The following is a 19,979-nucleotide window of genomic DNA, read 5'->3' on the forward strand; positions in this document are numbered from 1 at the left end:
AAATAGGTGGAAACTAAATATATTTACAGCTTCTAACATTTCCTTTTCACACCGTATGTTCCATTTCTCACACCTCAGGGTGAGACCACAACTTCAAAGGCCCTTTCCTCCCTCATCTCTTTGCATCAACCCAGACATCAAGCTGTTTATGACAGCGGTTGCCAACCTTTCGGACCTCATGGACCACCAGTTGGCAACCGCTGGTTTATGACACTCACTGCTTAAATGATCACCACCCCCCTGCCTTTCTGCACTGCCCCTGCCTCAGTTCACCTCATCTCTTCTGATCTGAGCTAGAGCCTCTCAGTCTCTGTTTTAGCCTGTGGTACTTTCCCCACCATTCTACCTTCTAAACTGCTATCATATAATGCTCATCACATCACACTCCTACAATAGGTCCAAGCAAAAGTCTTTATCACTGGCCTCTGTTACAACCACACTTTGACAGATTTGCAACTTCCCATATGACTGTGCATTCATTAAACAAACGTCCATGGGAAGACTGCACTCTATTTCAAGCCTAGGGGCACATGAACTCCTGGGATGTCCTCTCCCACCACTCATTTCCTTTCCAACCTGTGTCCACCTGGCCATATCCTAGTGTCCTTCAAACACTCAACTCAAGCCCAGCCAGTGTGGCTCAGTGGTTGAGTGTAGACCTATGAACCAGGAGGTCACGGTTCCAGTTCTAGTCCAGGCACATGCCTGGGTGTGGGCTTGATTCCCAGTGGGGTGTGTGCAGGAGGCAGCCAATCAATATATATTAAAAACTGTCTGTTAAAGTTGCCATAAAAAATTATGTTGTAGAAATATATTTATTGAATGGAAAGAAGTCCATGACAAGTTTTCAAAATATATAAGCAAAATGAACACAACAATCATTTTTTAAATTTTAGGTATGTATACATATATATAGTATTTATATGGGTATATAAATAAAAATATATGTATATTTTTTAAATTGAAAGAAAATACTGTAATATTATAAAATCCTTCTTTAAAATTTTTTAAAATATATTTTTATTGATTTTAGAGAGAGGGGAAGGGAAAGGGAGAGAGAAAACCATCCATCGGCTACCTCCTGCATTCCCCTTACTGGGGATCAAGCCCACAACCCTGGCATGTGGCCAGAATGAGAATTGAACCAGTGACATTTTGGTGTATAGGAAGATGCCCAACCAACAGAGCTAGGGCTATAAAATGCTTCTTAATCAGAATACAGAAAGCAAATACCTCTAAGAACTAGCATAAGAATAAAATCATGAAAATGAAATTTTGGTTTATTTTGGGGGGACAAGCAATAAAAAATTTGAAATGGTGTACATATTTTTTAAAGTGCCTATGAATTATTTTTAAATATCCTGTGATTATACATATTTTTGTGTGAAACTGAACAGACATCTATCGAACCCCTGAATTTGTAATATAAAAATTTCTTCCCGCAGTATTATTTTTATAAAAATAAAATATTTTAGTAACAGTGCATTCTAATATGCAATATTAAGACGTGCTAAGGGTTGAGCCACACAATCCAGACTCTGTGTGTGCCGGAGGGGAACCAATTTACTCTGATTTGCCCAGGACTTCCCCCGTTTGACCACTAGAGGCCTCACATCAAAGGAAAGCCCTTAGTCCTGGACAAACTGGGACAGTTGGTCACTAAAGTGTAGGGACTTCTCTCTTGGTCATTTTGGAGAATTAATTTCAGTATATTCTGAAACAAGCATTTCAACACCCTCTTTAAATATCTGAGTCAATACGTCATATTCCTGTTCAAAGAGTTGGTTAGGATTGGCAATTGCACATAGTATTACAGAAATATCTATTCCTGGAAATGAAATAATGAGAACGTAACTTAGGATGCTAAAAAAGATAAATAAAGTTAGAGCATCCAAGTGTAGGGCAGCTAAATGTAGGTTAAAGTAGTTAAATGTCAGTACTCTTACGTTTTCAGCCTAAAACATCTGCATGGGAAGTTAAAAAGTCCAAGTAGTTGGCCTTTTTTTTTTTTTTTAATTGACATGACTCTAAATTTTATATACTTAGCCCAAGTCTCCTGAACATGACATTGACTGTTAAGAGCAAAGGTATAGATTCAAATCCCAACTCTATCATGTATCGGCTGTATGACTTTGGGAATTTGAGAGTTTACTTGAACTTTCTTAGTTTCCTTATCTTTAAAACAATCTCACAAGATAACTGGAAGTCTTAAGAGACATAAAAAATGCAAAAGATTTAATATCTCGCCAAACCGGTTTGGCTCAGTGGATAGAGCATCGGCCTGTGGACTGAAGGGTCCCAGGTTCGATTCAGGTCAAGGGCATGTACCTTGGTTGCGGGCACATCCCCAGTAGGAGGTGTGCAGGAGGCAGCTGGTCGATATTTCTCTCTCATCAATGTTTCTAACTCTCTATCCCTCTCCCTCTCTCTCTGTAAAAAATCAATAAAATATATTTTTTAAAAAAATATTTAATATCTGTACCTAGAATATAATAAGGTACTAAAAATAGCTATTATATTGGTACATTTTTTCACTTTTACCTGAGTATTATGGCATTATGTGGATATAGCCAGAGACTAATTAGAAGATCAAAGTTCCTTATTATAACTGAACATCAATGAGAGACAAAAGACTATCTTTAATGATATAACCATTAAAAACAAAAAGCTTATAAAACTAATGGCTAAAGGAAATATATAGAGAATGACCTTTATCTCAATAGCTAGAACTAGAGTAAGAGAATCAGATTTTCTATGAATGTGGTTTTCCCCTCCCCAAACTATGTTTTCTACAAATGTGGTTTTCCCCTCCCCTATGCAGATGTTACCAAGAAAATGAAGGAAAAGAAAATTAAATTTTCCAAAAATCAAGAAGAGAATATTAAGAAGACAGTAATCAGGTAACTAAATATCTTATGGAGAAAGAGAATAAAAGAAATTGACTTGAAGTTGTACTTTTCAGAAAAGCAAAGAGAAATGATTGGAAAGGCACTTGAGAAATTCATTAAGGACATATTTTCTGTACCTCCTCATCCCACCCCATCCACAGTCTCCCGCTACCCTTTTTTTTTCTGATTTAGGAAAGTTACTAAGAAAACAGGAGCCTTAATTACCAGGTTTGGCAGCATTGTTTATAGCCAATGAAAAGACTGGCAAGCTGCCATTTATTTTAGCTACACAAAAACCGAACAAGATAACATCATATGTTCAAGATGTTATTTTTTTAAATATCGATTAAATGGTAAAACAGAATTATGCCAATTAACACACTTTAGCATTCTTTTGATCTTTTATAGGATGATTAAACATGATACTATATTACTTTATTTTTTCTATATTCTTTAACCTGTTAGATAAATATTTCTGATTCCATAGAGCTTATTTAGTAGGAAAAAATTGCTACTGTGCTCTTGAACTAAGAGGTCAGAAAGAAATTCAAGGAGAAGGGAACAAATGTGTATTAAATACCTCTGTGTGCTTCTCTATACACATTCTCCCATGAGCAGTCACAATATCTCTGTACTCATATTAGTCCCATTTTATAAAAAATAAAAATAGAAGCCAGAGAGATTAAATAATTTTCCAAAGTCACAAAACTAATAATAATGTTTATACTAGCTACTATTTACTGCATTATCTCATCAATCTGTAAAACCCTATAGGTTGGATGCTATTATTATGCTCACTTTTAAAAATGAGAGCACAAGGTAAGTAACTTGTCTGGAGTCACATAGCTGGCAAGTGGATCTAATACAGTTAACCCACGTGGTCTGACCCCAGAGCCTTCCTGTTAATGCTTGCTCCTTCCCTATGCCAGTCTGTCTATCTTAAGAGCCCATTTCATTCATTCCTGATGAATGAAAATGCTTAGAATACAATTCTACACAGAGCTGGTGCTCCATGAATATTATCATTAGACTGCATCTTGCCTGTGTTTTCCTAAGGAACTCATAATACAGAAAGGAGAATGAGTTTAGACTGGGTAATAATTTCCTGTCACTGCCTTTTCAATTGGATACTCTACTTCAAATGGTGACAGAATGGATGTGTCACTATTCATTATTATCTCATTTATGTATCTCACAAATATTCTATGAGCCCTATATTGTGAGCCTACTGGTGAAATAAAACCACAAACAAGACAACCATGGAATAACTGTTAATAATCTGCTAGCAAGGAGTAGCTCACAGGGCCCCAATAATTACCAGAGTGGGTGGGTTTTTTTAATTATAAATTGAAACCCAACTCAAATCTTTTGCTTGGCCTCATAGAGTCCCCACAAGACCTATAGGAAGTAGGTTGCTAAGCCCGCCTCTTCCGGTGAGGGGACAGTCACTTGTGGAAATAAAGGTGCTTGCTCAAGCTCACAGAACCTATGTCTCCTTGCCCGAAGCCCAAGGGTCTCTCCATGAGCTGGCCACTTCCTCCTAGTTGCATGATTTCAAATCATGCATCTATCACCACATCAGAGTCATACATATTCTCCAGACCTGAGCCCGTTTTGAACCAGAATCCATCAACTAGAGGAGAGGCTGGTTATGCCGGGAGGAAGAAACATTGCAACAACCACAATGACAAGTAGATAACCATACCCTGACTCTTTACCCACAGAGAACCACGGCGGCATTTAGGTGATCACTCACCGGGATAAGTGGGATGTGTTTTGAGTGTTGTTGGACTCTGGGTACAAGCTGACATTGTTAATTAGGAACCTGAGGTATTTACACGGTCTCCCTTTAGAGTGGGGTCACTTGGGGGAAGCAGGTAATGTGTAGGATCATGGCCCAGGTCTGGCTCACAGCAGGCCCTCTGAGTCCGTGGATCCATCCAACAGTCATTTCCCCAGTTGCTGCTTTTTAATGGAGCAGGCATACATGTTAGTACAACCTTCTACATACTGTTTCTTGGCCAGTGGAGTAAGAGTTACCATAGTGGGGAAAGCCAAGTGGATGCTCTGTGACCCCACCAGCACCACCAGCAGCCGCCACAAGAGTAAATCAAGACCAATATCTAATGAATTGAAGACCATGGGTTCATAGGGGAGGGGGACCAGGTTAGCTATTGAAAGGTTCCAATAACATGAACCAAATCAATTTCACAAGCTGGTAAAACTCTCTCCGTTGCTACAGAAATTTTAAAATTTAATCATGGGAGTTAGTTAATTTTGTCTTTTTCTTTCTATTAGTATATATCCTTAGATACTCTTCCAACACAATCAAACATATATAAATCTTTGGCAATGTCAGCTAATTTTTTCTTTTAAAAAATCATTTGTATCTATAGGTAATGCAAATGTGTCACTTTTTGTTAGTTTTTAGGTCAGTGAAAACTTTGAATATGTGCTCATAAAGGCTTTCTCTAGAAACCATGAGTAGGAGCAAAACCCTGTGAAATTTTAAATGATTAGTCCAGAGTTTAGGGAAGATACCCAAATCATACCAATGGTTCAATTTAATGATTCAATTTCCTATGCAAAAAGAACAATCCAAAAATAAATTTTGTCTTGGAAGAAATAATTTGTCCTGTGTTCTGAAAGGAATAATCCCATCATGAATAAACATAGATATCTACATTTTTATTTTTATTATTTCAGACAAGAATGCAAAATGATTACTCAATATATCTGTAGCTACAGGTTCAAAACTGTCTTAAGCTTTATAGAGATAAAATATCAAACATATAATATGTGCTCTCAGATATTAGATTAATATCTGAGTAGTATTAGGGCATGTAGTTAAATTTAAAATAAACTTTGGGTTCTAAAAGCACTAAAAACAATTACAAAAATGTAAAAGAGTCAGGATGTGGTGTCAGACTGAGTGGACCCTACCCCACGTGTTCTCGCTATGTTGCTTTAGTTGGTCATTTCACTTTGCGCTTCACCTTCCTTTTTTATAAAACAGGTTCTTGGGAAGTTTAAATGAGATCAGATACCTCACTTAGTGCAGACCCTGGCACACAGTAAGTACTCAGTGAATGCTAGCTGCTATTTTTCCTATTATTTATTACTAGAGGCCCAGTGCATGAAATTCATGCACTTGGGGGAGGGGGGCAGGTCCCTCAGCCCGGCCTGCACCCTCTCGCAGTCCGGGAGCCCTCGGGCGATGTCCAACTGCCATGGAGGCGGGAGAGGCTCCCTCCACCTCCCCTGTGCTCGCCAGCCATGAGCCCGGTTTCTGGCTGAGTGGCACTCCCCCTGGGGGTGTGCACTGACCACCAGGGGGAAGCTCCTGCATTGAGCGTCTGCCCCCTGGTGGTAGTGTGCATCATAGAGACAGGTCGTTCAGCTGTTCGGTCAATTTGCATATTAGCCTTTGATTATATAGGATTGGGGAAACAGTCTCAAGTAAAAGAGAGAAATATTGGTAGTCAACAAATTAGGCTTTTTCAGACACTAAGAAAAAATTTAAAAAGCGGGAGTCTTTTTCAAATTCCCTACAAGCAGCTCCTACAAATATTGAATCTGATGATGTTAAACATTGAATACAATTAGTAGAGCACATCACCAAAGCATCCCCCAACCCCCAAAGAACTCTCAAGCCCCGAGCGCTCTGCTTTTCCCCTCCTGTAATCAAGGTCACCATCAGTCATCCCCACCACTCCGTGTTCTTCAATCATGCCTTATCTTAAAAACAAATTATGTGCTTTACAATCTACTCTTTACTTCTCTTCTGACTTTGTGATCAGGGTCGTGATGACAGATGGTGTGACACAGCAGGATGTTTAGAACACAGCCCTGCTTAACCGACCAATATGAAAGGGACCACTCCCTAGGTCAGTGAGAAATGACAGATGTTAGTCACATACATGTCTCCTATTGCCCCCTCTCTTTATTCCTTTTTGTGTGCTTTAGAGACAAGCACGGAAATGAAATGCCTTCCTGCCCCTTGAAAGAAACCATAAGGTGCACTGTTAAAACACATTTTTCATTTCAAATATTTTGATTCGCTGATGGACATTTTACCAAGGCAACAATTTTTGGTGAACTGACCAATGATAGTAAATTATTAATGAACATTTTCGCCTCCTATATTAACTAAATAATGAAGCGGACATTGGGAAAGTTATGATGAGCTCTTGGAGCTTAGGAAAGTTACAGTGGTTAGGTTTCTTACCTACAACAATGCCATAGGAAAAAAACAGAAAGTAGATGTTAGGGGCAAAACCGCTCAGCATTAGGCCTCCGGCCACCATGAAGCCACTGAAGATCGCCACGGGTCTTGCTCCAAACGATGAGACACAGAGGCTGCAGACAGGACCTAAAAAAAGAAATGAAACCTTCACTTATGTCCCAGTCATCTCCTTTTCACAATCATTATCCATCCCACCCTAAGTGTAAAATGATTCTTTGCATCATAAAATAACAACACTAAAATAATAATAAGCATCTCCAGTGTGTATACAATGTGCTGGACACTGTGTACTTCACATAAACAACCTCCTTTCATTTTCATCTTACTGCAACCCTGGGAGGTAGATACTATTGTTACCCTCATTTCTGTTGATAAGGAAATTGACGTGTCAGGATGGGGGTGAGGTCACATAGTTAAGTGGGGGGTTCTGAGTGAGACTTTCTTCAAATTTGAGCACTACCACCTGCTGGCTCTTTGATCTCAGGCAACTTATTTGATCTCTTTGTGTCTCAGTTTCTTCATCTGAAATTGAGGCCACCTCATAGCGTTTCCTGGGAGAACAAATAAGAGCGCAGGTGTAACGCTGATCACAAGGCCTGGCACAAGGAAGTGCCCAAACTGTGCTCATTCTTCAGTGATGCCAGCGGCAGCAGCAGCGCCACCAGAATAGAAACAGAGTAAAAACCCAGTTAGTCTGACTCCTGCGACCTTGGTCTTAACCCTCATATTCTGAGGATTTTTGGCTCCTGCATGTCCCAGGCACCTTTCCTATCCAGAGCTTCTTTCCAGCACAAGACCTGTCATATAATTGATGATGCAGATGGATGTGTTGATTGATTGAATACAAGCAATTGCAACCCTGTGGAGGGAAGAGGTGGGGTTGAAGTCGTTATTCTCTTCCTAGAGAATATTCTGGCCAAATGGAAAAGCACCCTCCCATCCAGGGATGGGTCGGTCTGTTCCACTGTCCTACATTCCATGTGTAACCTGGAATCTGGGGAAGGCAGCACACTGTTGACCGACAGGCAAAAGTGACCATTACCTAGATCTGTTCTATGTATAGGTGGGCAACTTCTCATGGAATAGCATTAAGTGCTAGTGAAATTCCTTCCCACCAGCACTGTATCTGGAATGTACCTACAACTACAGAGATTAACATACCCTATATAATGAAAGCCTAATATGCAAATTGTCCCCTCAGGTGGTCGTTTGACCAGGAGTTCGACTGGGAGTTTGACCACTAGCTATGATGTGCGCTGACCACCAGGGGGCAGCGCGGAACATGGTGGACGTTGGTGATGTAGTGCTGGCAGTGGGCAGCAGTGGAGGTGCTGCCAGCCCCAATGGGCCCTGACGAGATTGGGACAGCGGCAGGATGGTGGAGCAGGTGAGCGGGCGGCTCCAGGCCAAGGCGAGGTGCCAGGCGGGGTTCCAGGCAGGGCTGCAGGGCCGCGAGGCTGGGGGTTCGAGCTGGGGCCTGATCTCCTCAGGCCACCCCGAGGGACCCCACCTGTGTATGAATTTGTGCACTGGGCCTCTAGTTAGAAATAAAAGGATATTAAGTTATTTAGCCCAATAGTCTCATTTACATGGAAGGATGTAAATGTGCTCATTTGATAGTGTGTTGAGCTTGTGAAAATTTCACTGGGCTATACTCTCATGATATATAAACTTTTCTGTATGTATTTTTTATTTCAATAAAAAAAAGTCTTAAGAAATGTCAAAAGGAGAAATGGTGAAATCCACCCATAGTCTCATTGTCAGTAAGTGGTAGAGCCAGAATCCAAAGACCCCAAGGCCAGCATTCTTGCCAATTACAGTAGTCACCCTTATCCATGGTTTCCCTTTCCATGGTTTTAGTTACCCTCAGTCAATTGTGGTTTGCAAACATTAAAAGGAAAATTCCAGAAATAAACAATTCATAATTTTAAGCTGCGTGCCATTCTGAGCAACATATAATGAAATCTCTCGCCATCCCGCTTTGTCCCGTCCAGGAGGTGAATTAACCTTTTGTCCAGCGTATCCACACTGTATATGCTATCCATGCGTTAGTCACTCAGTAGCCCTCTTGGTTATCAGATTGACTGTCTCAGTATCACAGTACTTGTGTTCAAATAACCCTTATTTTCTTAATAATGGCCCCAATGCCATTCACATAAAGAATATTGTGATAATCGCTCTATTTTAGTATTAGTTATTGTTATCTTTTACTGTGCCTAATTTATAAACTAAACTTTATCATAAGTATGGATGTATAAAAAAAAAAGCATGGCTTATATAGGGCTGGATACTTATCCACGGATTCAGGTACCCAGTGGAATACCAGTATATCCACTGCAGATAAGGGAGAACTGCTGTACCAGAGAATGGCTTAAGTGCATATTTAATTTAAGACGAGGTTATGACCACTGAGATAGCACTTAGCTCTCAATACCTGTGACTCTTTCACATTTCTCCCTGATCATGAACTGACCCCTGCCATTTCAGGTCCTCTCCAGTGTGAGCCAGAACAGAATACACTGAAATATTTATATGACACACAGAGGGGAATATTCTGTGCCCATGTTTTAAAAGAAAAAATTCATTTGAAATACCAAACTTTCCTAATAGTTGAGCTGTCTGTGTACCCAATGAGAAATACTTAGATACTTCATGATTTTAAGATTCAAATCTCATAAACGGTTGTCTGACACCATAAGGGCATGGCCTTTCTCTGTTGTTTAACAAATTGCATTTACATTGAGAGTCAGTGTTTACAAATGTAATAAGCACAACGGAATTGAAACACAGATATTATTGCTGGCATAATTAAAAAGTTTCCTGTTTCATCCTCAAAGTAGGACTTCAAATCTATGTTCCTTAATGCATGTTATTAACTCCACAAGGAAATCCAGAGTCTGGGAAGCTAGGGGTGGGGATGAAGGTGTAATAAATTCTTAAATCACTTTTGCCTAATACATGAATCTTTGAAAAAATTAAGCTTAAGGAAAAAAATGATTAGAAATTCTTTGACATGAAAATGGCAATTTGAAAACTGCTTTAAAAAATTTTTCTATTTCCACACTGCCACCTGCTGCTTACTTAGAGAAAAGCTGACATCTTTTTCAAAAATTTATTTTTATTTAAGTGTAGTTGGTATACAATCTTATATTGGTTATATTAGTTTCAGATGTATAATACAGTGATTCAACATTTTTAAACCTTAAAATATGATCACTCCACTAATTCTGGTAATCATCTGTCAGCATGTACACTTGTTACAATATTGTTGTCTATATTCCCCTTTCACTTCTCCCTCAACCTCTCCCTTCTAGTAACCATCCCTTTGGTCTCTGTTTCTATGAATATCTTTTTGTTTTGTTTGTTTGTCTGTTTTCAGATTCCACATGTAAGTGAAACCATATGGTATTTGTCTTTCTCTGTCTGTGTGTATGTGTGTGTGTGTGCGTATGTCACATTTTCTTTATCCATTCATCTATCATTGAACACCTGGGTTGCTTTCCTATCTTGGCTATTGTAAACAATGCTGCAATGAGCATAGGGGTACATATATCTTTTCAAATGATTGTGTTCATTTTATTTTGATAAATACCAGGAAGTGGAATTTCTGAGCCATAGTTTTTGAAGAATCTCCATACTGTTTTCCACAAGGGCTACACCAGTTTGCAGTCCCACCAACAGTACACAAGGATTCTTTTTTCTCCACATCCTGACCAACATATTATTTGTTGACTTTTTTATAATAGCCATTCTGACTAGTGTGGGGTGGTATCTCATTGTGGTTTTGATTAGCATTTCCCTAATGGTTAGTAATGTTGAGCATCTTTTCATATGTCTGGTGGCCATCTGTATGTCTTCTTTAGAGAAATGTTTTTTTCATGTCCTCGGCCCATTTTTCAATCAGATTAATTTTTTGTTATTGAGTTGTATGAGTTTCTTATATATTTTGGGTATCAGCTCCTTATCAGATATTTTTAATTTGCTAATATATTCTCCCAGTCAGTAAGGTTGCCTTTTTGTGTTGCTGAAGGTTTCCTTTGACGTGTATTAGCTCTTTAGTTTGATGTAGTCACATTTATTTGTTTGTTTGTTTCCATTGCTCAAGGGACATGTCCAAAAAGATATTACTCAGAGTGATGTTAGATAGTTTACTTCCTATTTTCTTCTAGGAGTTTTATGGTTTCAAGCTTTACATTTAAGTCTTTAACCCATTTTGAGTTTATTTTGGTATATGTTGTTGGAGAGTGGTCCAGTTTTCTTTTTTGCATGTACCTGTCCAGGTTTTCCAATACCACTTGTTGAAGAGCCTGTCATTACTCCAGTGCATATTTTTACCTCCTTTGTCATAGATTAGTTGACCATATAAGCAAGAGTTTATTTCTGGGCTCTCTCTTCTGCTCCATTGACCTGTGTGTCTGTTTTTGTGCCAGTACCATCCTGTTTTGATTAGTGCAACTTTGTAGTATAGTTTGAGATCAGGGAAGGTGATACCTCCAACTTTGTTCCTCTTTCTCAAGATTGCTTTGGCTATTTGGGGTCTTTTGTGGTCCCATTTGTTCTAATTCTGAAAAGAATGACATTAGTATTTTGATAGGAATTCCTTTTAATCTGTAAACTGCTTTGGGTAATATGGTCATTTTGACCATATTAATTCTTCCAATCCATGAGCATGGTATATTCTCCCATTAATTTGTGTCCTTTTCAATTTCTTTCATCAATGTCTTACAGTTTCAGAGTAGAAGTTTTTCACCTCCTTGGTTAAGTTTATTCCTGGGTATTTTATACTTTTTGATGCAATTGTAAATGGGATTGTTTTCTTCATTTATCCTTCTGATTGTTTATTAATGTACAGCAACGCGACAGGAAAACCTGACATCTTTTCTCTAATCCAGGACTTAGACCAAAAGACAAAATAGACACACATAAGAATCTAATGTCATTGGCAATAAGCACCCGATTGTTTGTTATTAATGTACAGCAATGCGACAGGAAAACCTGACATCTTTTCTCTGATCCAGGACTTAGACCAAAAGACAAAATAAACACACATAAGAATCTAATGTCATTGGCAATAAGCACCAAAAGAAAGGTCCAGATCATGTGTTTTGGGTTTACAGAACAGGGAGATCACCAGGGGCCAAGGAACTAAGTCTTGAACTGAGCCATGAAGTCTGGTTATGTGATTTTCCAATATGTAATTATTATTATTAGATAGTTTCGGGAAAGAAATTATTCCCTTCAGGACATAAATTCACTTCCATGCCCTTCTCTCTTCCAGAAAGTTTCAGAGTCCCAAAATTGGTCAGATGGCCAGGCCTGCTTCACTGAAGCCATATGTAGGCCGATGGTGTGGGAGGCACTTAGACAGACATGAGCAGAGCAAGGACGATGGGCCAGGTACAGAAGGTCACCAGGATGGAAAGCCTCAGGTGCCTAGCAAAGGACAATTGTAGGGTGGGACCTTGCCCTAGGGTGACCTTCCCTCCCCTAGCATATGGCTCGTCATGCTGTTTGGACCCCTGACCTTTCCTCACTAGAGATAACATTTGGCCTCTGTTGTATTTCAGCTCCAGGACCAGAAAAGCAGCAAAACTAGACAAGCGACCCCATGCTGACCTCAGGACCAGCTGCATTGAATAATGACCCCCCAGTCCTGGCACCGACCAATCAATCAGTGGAGACACCAACCCTGAAAGGACACACCTGGAAAGCTGATAAATATCCTATTAAGATCTTTCCCTGAGACCTGCCCTAAAATCTCCACCCATAAAACTCTTAGGACTGAGTACGGAGTGGGCTCTCCCGCCTGAGGGCACACACCCACCTTTCCCTCTCCCCTCCCTCCCCTTAGGGGTGTTACCATTACCTTCCTCACTTCCAAGCTCCAAGGGCCCTCCTTGGCCTCTATAACTTGTTTCCTCAGCCCATTTCTTCTATGAATTACTTCTTCTACCTCTGTGATTTCTAAATAAATGTTCTCTTATAGTTTGAGTCTTGGCTCTGAATTCTTTCCTAGCCAGAACTCAAGTACTGAAGTTGCTGAACCCAGGTCTGGTCTGACCCTACCAGTCTAACACCCAGTGCCATTCTAGCTGCCTACAACAATGGTACAATGATAAAGAAAATAGAGCAGTAACCAGGTTGTGATTGCAGTGGAACAAGGATTTCCTAGCTGAGTAGACTGGGCCCACAAGAGTCCTACCTTCCTCCTATAAAGCAAGGGACCCAACAAAAGAGCACTCCTTCCTCCTGCTGAGACCAGGAATTTTATTTTATTTAAAAAAATATTTTTTTTTTATTGATTTCAGAGAGGAAGGGAGAGAGAGAGAGAAACATCAAAGATAAGAGAGAATCACTGACTGGAGCCCGAAAGCCAGGCATGAGTCCTGACCGGGACTCGAACCGTGACCTCCTGAGAGCAAGAATTTTAAATTCATCATCTCTCTGAGGAAGAGAAAGGCACTAAGGAGCCGCACCCACTCAAATCCTTGATTCTATGTACAGTATTGACTGCTTTGTTTGTTGGTTAGTTTGACAGTATTATGTAGGGATGGAGGAGAGCTTAACTAAAACCTGCCATTCTTCTCACCAATCCTGGAACTACCTAATACTCTGTGAACTGGCCACTGTAACAGAATCTTTGTAGGAGGCAGAATTTCAGTCCTGCTTGAAAGAGGTAACAGTGCTTGGGAGTAAACTCTACATATATGATCACACCCAGCTCTGCCAGCCAGCACTCACATTCAACAAGCCTGTGGGCCATAATGACTCACTTAACAGAGGTGGGGAACCTTTTTTCTGCCAAGGGCCATTTGTATATTTACAACATCATCTGCTTAATATAAATCACTTAACAAAAATTTATGTTGCCATGAAAAATAGCTCCTAGATTTATTGAATTTCAAGTCCCACCTGTGGTTGCCTTGGCAGGGCCAGACCAAATGACTTCTCAGGCCTTACACGGCCCACAGGCGGATGTTTCCATCCCTGCACTAGATTAATTTAGGGATAGATTTATTGACTCAGCAATTTGAGGGACTTTGTAGAAACAAAAGATCTCCCTGCTGTTTCAGCAACTCTATTGTCTAAAAAATGGTCCCACCCTTCTTGAACTAGTTCAGTTACCTTTCATTCCTTCTGTATCATTCAGGTTTTAGCCAGAGAAACAGAACCAGAAGAAGACATGTAGGTTGGGGCAACAATAGGTTTACAGTTGTTCTTACGGAAAATAATATAATTAATAAATCATAATATAAGAATAAGCTGTGTTCCATGTACTCACAACTATAAACCAACTCTATATATTAAGAGGTTTATCACCAGGAATTGGCTTATGCAATTGTGGGATCTGGCTAGGCAAGGAAGGGCGGGTGAGAACTTGGCACAGGCTGAACTACAGCCCACAGGCAGAACTTCTTAATCTGGAAAAGCTCATCTCTTCTCTTAAGGCCTTTCAACAGATTGAATTAGTCCACCAGATTATCTGGGATAATCATCCTTTCTTAAAAGTCAACTGATTATGGAGTTTGAGCATGCCTACAAAATACCTTCACAGCAACACCTATATTAGTGTTTGAATAACTGGGGAATGTGGCCTAGCCAAATTGACAATGACCATCACACCTCCCAGCCATCACAATCTCTCCTTCTCCAGACAAATTTACTCAACCAAAGTGCATCATCTGCAGTGCAGACTCCACACTTGTGCATATGAGGACTTTGCATGGCCCGCCCTCTTCCTGACCGTCCACCTTATACAGCCCATCCTCCTGTGTGGCCCACCTATCTTATAAAACTCCAAAGATTGTCTGGTTCCTGCTATTCTCCTTGATATTTGGGATGTCTCAAATTATCAGTAACCTTTTCTTTTTCCTGTCTCTTCCTTGAGACTACTAATCCCTTCTAGCACAGAGGAGAGGAGACTGTGGGGGAGTATAATGATGGTGAGCTTGTTATCAATATATAACTCAGAGAGGTAGGCTCTTTGGTACTCATCTTTATGCATCCTGAGGATAACCTGCACAAACAAATCAGGCCAGAGGAAGAAGTATTTTCTCCTCAACTACTCAAGTTTCAAAGAGAAGGAATTAAGATTATGAAGACTGTAAAGTTAAGAATTGCATTTTTTTTCATAGCTCTAATATGCTACTCAACTACTGTCCAAATCTAGGTTTGTCAGAGACAAGTGGTGGTCCTTTAAATTTCAGATGCTTAGACACAATCTTGACAAAGTTCTAGCTCTCCCTCCTGCTCACCCCTCTAGAAATGTCTTTGTCTTTCATCCTGAAGGGACCCTTTCTTTTACAGATTCTTTGGGACTGCTTAGGAAAATAATTTTATTGTGGGTAACTCTGGTTCCCTACTAAGCAATATTTATTGAGCACTTACCATATGCCAAGCACTACCCCAATTGTTCTAAACAACAAGCACGTAAGGTAGGTACTTTTATTGCCTTCAATTTAAAGATGAAGAAATAGGCTTAGCAGGTTAGAAAACTGGGACTCAGGTGCCACTTTCTCTTAGAGAATGGGTTTCAAATTGGCTAGGTCACTCAACCTGAAGGACAATAATGCCCATCTCAGTGTGTTGTTTTTAGGATAAACTAAGATCAAGTAAGTGAAAGTGGCTGGACTGAGCCAGGCACACAGGGCACTTCGAGAACTTAAGGGACAAGTACATGAAGAATAGAATTTCTATGCTGCTGGGCAATTGTACTTACTCTGTTGCCTTGCTCAATTGTAAAGTTCCAGAGGTCACATCACAGAACTAATCAAAGATGATGCCTACCCTGCCTTCTTTGGACAAAACTGAGGAAAGAAAATAACACATTTTTCTCACATATGATATGACCTGCCTATATCAGAATCATCTGGGGAACTAGTTAAAAGAAGACTCCTGGGCCCACCACCCTCTCCATACCACTCACAGATGGGTAGGAAATTGGCTTTTTGGACAAACTCCAGTAATGCATACATATTCCTGAACTTAAGAGCAACTGTAGCCTGGTTGTTGTGGCTCAGTGATTAAGTGTCGACCTCTGAACCAGGAGGTCACCTGTTTGATTCCCAGTCAGGGCATATGACTGGGTTGCTGGCTCAATCCCTAGTGGGAGGCGTGCAGGAGGCAGCCAATCAATGATTCTCTCTCATCATGGATCCTTCTATCTCTCTTTCCCTCTCTCTTCCTCTCTGAAATCAATAAAAAAAATTTTTTTTTTTTTAAAACAACTTTTTATAAGCCCATCTTTTATAAAAAAGATGTATATATATATATATATATATGCACATATGTATAGATTATCTTTTATCAAAAAGAATGCAAAGATGCCCATTTACGTGTGTTTTTCACCAAAACCCCACAAAAAAAACAGAACCATTGAACATAATTTATTTTTCATGATTTATGTGGCAGAAGCAGTGCCACATCCAAGCAGAAACATACAATAGTTCCCTTTATAAATAAGTCTAAGCAAATCATACATCAAGAAATTCTAAATAGAGAGGCTTAAACGTAGTTCCCAACTGAAAATCACGTTGGGGCTTTTAAAAATTCACATATCTGGGTCCCAGTGTAGACTGACTGACTTAGAATGACTAATGATCAAATCCAGGTGATTATATGCTGAAATTTTTCTATAGGTGATTCTAACAATCCCCCTGGTTAAGAACCAATGACAATCATTTGAATCACCAACATGAGATATTTTTCCATTTCCAAGATATTGATCTATTTGTTTCTCTGTAGAACAAAGTTCTCAAAAAAGTAAATGGTTAATGTGGTGCACATACTTATAGACCCCTCTTGCTAATTCTATATTACCATAGTTTTCAGGATTTGTCCTTTAATTTATGCTATGAAGAGCCAAGGGAAGCCAACATCACATATGTTCAGTGGACAACAATCAAGTGCACACATACACACACACAACATACACACACACACACACACACACACACACCCCCTTAAAGGGTAGCTCTTCAGCCATCATTTTTTCCCACCATTTCCTCATTGTCTAATCCTTTGGTCTCCTTATTCTATGCTCATCTTCAAAAGCTGTAATTACCTGCTCCAAGTACCTCCTCTCCTAGTTAATGACATGAAAGTTAAGTGACTTGCACAAGATCTCTCAGCTAAATAGTGGTAGAGCCAGGACTTGAAGTAGTCTCTGACTTAAGACCAACATCCCACCCCCGACACCAGTACTTGTTGTCTCCTCTGAACTTCGGTGGGATACTCTATATCTCCAGCCTCAAGCAGGGCTGGCTTCATGGGCTTGTGACCTATGCAATTATGCAAGTACACAGGGCGTGGGATACTCTATATCTCCAGCCTCAAGCAGGGCTGGCTTCATGGGCTTGTGACCTATCCAAGTACACAGGGCGTGGGATACTCTGTATCTCCAGCCTCAAGCAGGGCTGGCTTCATGGGCTTGTGACCTATGCAAGTACACAGGGCTTAGCTCTTAGCAAGGCCACACAATGATTTGCTGTTCTATTGTTTTCTTTATTTTTTTTAACAAGATCCCTGCATTTTCATTTTGCACTGGGGCCTGCAAATTATGCAGCCAACCTTGCCTACAAGTAACAGGAGCTGCTCCTGGCCCTCGAGACAGAGTTAACTTAGAAAAAGGATAGAGTGCAGTTTCGTTTTCAGAGTCTCAGCCTCAGCTCTGACCACCAAGGTAGCTACATTTCTGTTTAACTTAATATCTGCTGATAAAAATGGTGACTAACTGGAGAACATTAAAAAATTCTCTCCCCTTCACATTAGATCATTTTCTCAAAATTAATATGTATATTAACATATAAATGATCATCCACTTGTACTTTGCAGTTTTACAAACAATTCACATTTTGAAAAACCCTTTCAGACAAGATCATGCATGTTCAGGGTGGTAAAAACCCTTTCAAACAAATCTTGGGCAAACTTTTACTGTTTATCTTGAGCTCAAAATGACAGTATAATTTTCATTTGTTTGGTTATGTTTAGTGATCTTATGCGACATGGCCAGATGATCCAACATTGTTTTTCAAGTCTTGTTTTTGTTTTTTTAAGTTGGATGTATTTATTGTTTTACTTTATTTTTAATTATTAAATGACATGCAATATTATATTAGTATGAAGTACACAACATAGTGATTCAACATTTTATACCTTACAAAAGTGATCATCACAATAAGTCTAATAACCATCAAGTCTAATAACCAGTCACTCACTGTACATAGTCATTAGGAGCAAGTCTTAGTTTTAATTTAACATCAATTGGAAGCAACTGTTTTTGTTTCATTTTGTTTTGTTTTAAGAAGTCCCCTTTATGATTTAGGAAAGACAACATTTTAAAAAAAGAAATGGCTAATGCATTTTATTTCCATTCCAAATTATTTTAGAGCTGAAAAATACCTTACAAATTTCTATATTAAATGTCCTTATTTTCCCCGTAAGAATAGAAATTGTGATTTGCTCAACAAATCATGTCAAGTTCACAGCACACAGGAAGATACCCTGGGGCTAATGATCCAATCTACGTCACCAGTTTAGCACACCTGTAAGTTTGCCAACAAGTTAGAGTGATAATCACTAAATATTATCGCAGAGTTTAAACTATTACACCAGAAATTGAAGTGCCATATGATTTTAAGTCTTAAAATGAAAATAAAATCCCCTCTGCTATTTTCTCTGTAAAGATTATAGGAATCACTATTATATCAGATATAAATGTTTATCAAGAATATTACTTTTGGAGACATTATGTGAAGGTCACACAAAATATATCACATATATCTTATTAAAAAACACTATATTAAAATCCTTAATAGCGTCATCATTGTGAGATGGGACTGCCCTTTGCCATGTAAAATTTTTCTTATAAAGGTGATACAAATGTAGAACATGTGATTTGATCACAGCATATCTGAATTAGAGGCATAATTATGAAACATGTGATAGGACTACCAGCATTCAGTGGACATGCCTGAATCATTTCCTGAATCACTGCGCTCATTTCCCTGTATCATTCTTACTCATGGAAGTGTGTCTCTCACGAGACTGTGAGCCCCTTAAGGACAGAATGATGTGTTTGCTCTTCATCTTTTCATATTCAGCATCTAGCACACTGTCTGGCACACAGTAGCCAATAAATGAATAAAGACATGAATGAATGAATATCTTATGGAATTTGTGTTTTCACACAAGCTTATTACAGTGAAAGAGTGGTTAAATAATCTCAATGAAGGCAAGAAAAACATGTTATACTTTAAAAACAAATAGCCTACTACGCCTTGCACACAGTGTTAATGATGCAGCAAACGTAATTAAATGACTAATGAGTCAGGAGAAGCATACATTTACCCACTTACTTGCAAGCAAGCCGACTCCACTTGCGAGGGATCCGACCCAGGCTGTTTTTCCTTTCCCTTCACCAAAGGCATCCAGCCATTCTAAGTACAAGACTCCAACGGCTATCGGGGATCCATAGCACAGAAACTGAGTGAAGAAGGAGACAAGCACGATCACCCAGCCCCATCCGCCATCAGGTGACTTCTTCATTTCCATTGTAAGGTGAGATCAGGAGGTGTGCCTCTGTGGGTCTTAAACAAAAACAGAAAAGAAAAGCATATTTAGAGTGAGGTGGGGCATAGTATTTTGGATTAAAAATACCTTCTAAACTGAAACATAAAAGACGTTTTCAAAAAATACACGTGGAAAAGCATAAAATATCACTGGCATATAAAGTGAACCTGAAATGTTTTAATTTATGATTTAAATAATACATACATGTGGCTCCAATCTTTTTTAAAATTATAAAAAGTCGAAAATTTGGGAGAGACCAAGATGGCGGCATAGGT

The 19,979-nt window shown here is 39.3% G+C and overlaps 1 protein-coding gene across 1 annotated transcript in view; it reads right to left on the reverse strand.

The window, feature by feature from the left end:
• SLC16A9 (solute carrier family 16, member 9) overlaps positions 1 to 19,721 on the reverse strand; it is a 32,218-nt gene extending 12,497 nt beyond the window's left edge. The window contains exons 1-2 of the mRNA XM_005865110.2: positions 19,491 to 19,721; positions 7,117 to 7,260 (exon numbers count right to left, since the gene is read on the reverse strand). Coding sequence (XP_005865172.1) covers positions 7,117 to 7,260; positions 19,491 to 19,686 — 340 coding nt within the window. The 5' untranslated portion in view covers positions 19,687 to 19,721. The remainder of the gene's footprint in view (positions 1 to 7,116; positions 7,261 to 19,490) is intronic.
• Between the last annotated feature and the right edge of the window lie 258 nt (positions 19,722 to 19,979).

This window comes from Myotis brandtii, unplaced genomic scaffold (genome assembly GCF_000412655.1).
Source record: "Myotis brandtii unplaced genomic scaffold, ASM41265v1 scaffold196, whole genome shotgun sequence".
Taxonomy (NCBI): Eukaryota; Metazoa; Chordata; class Mammalia; order Chiroptera; family Vespertilionidae; genus Myotis; species Myotis brandtii.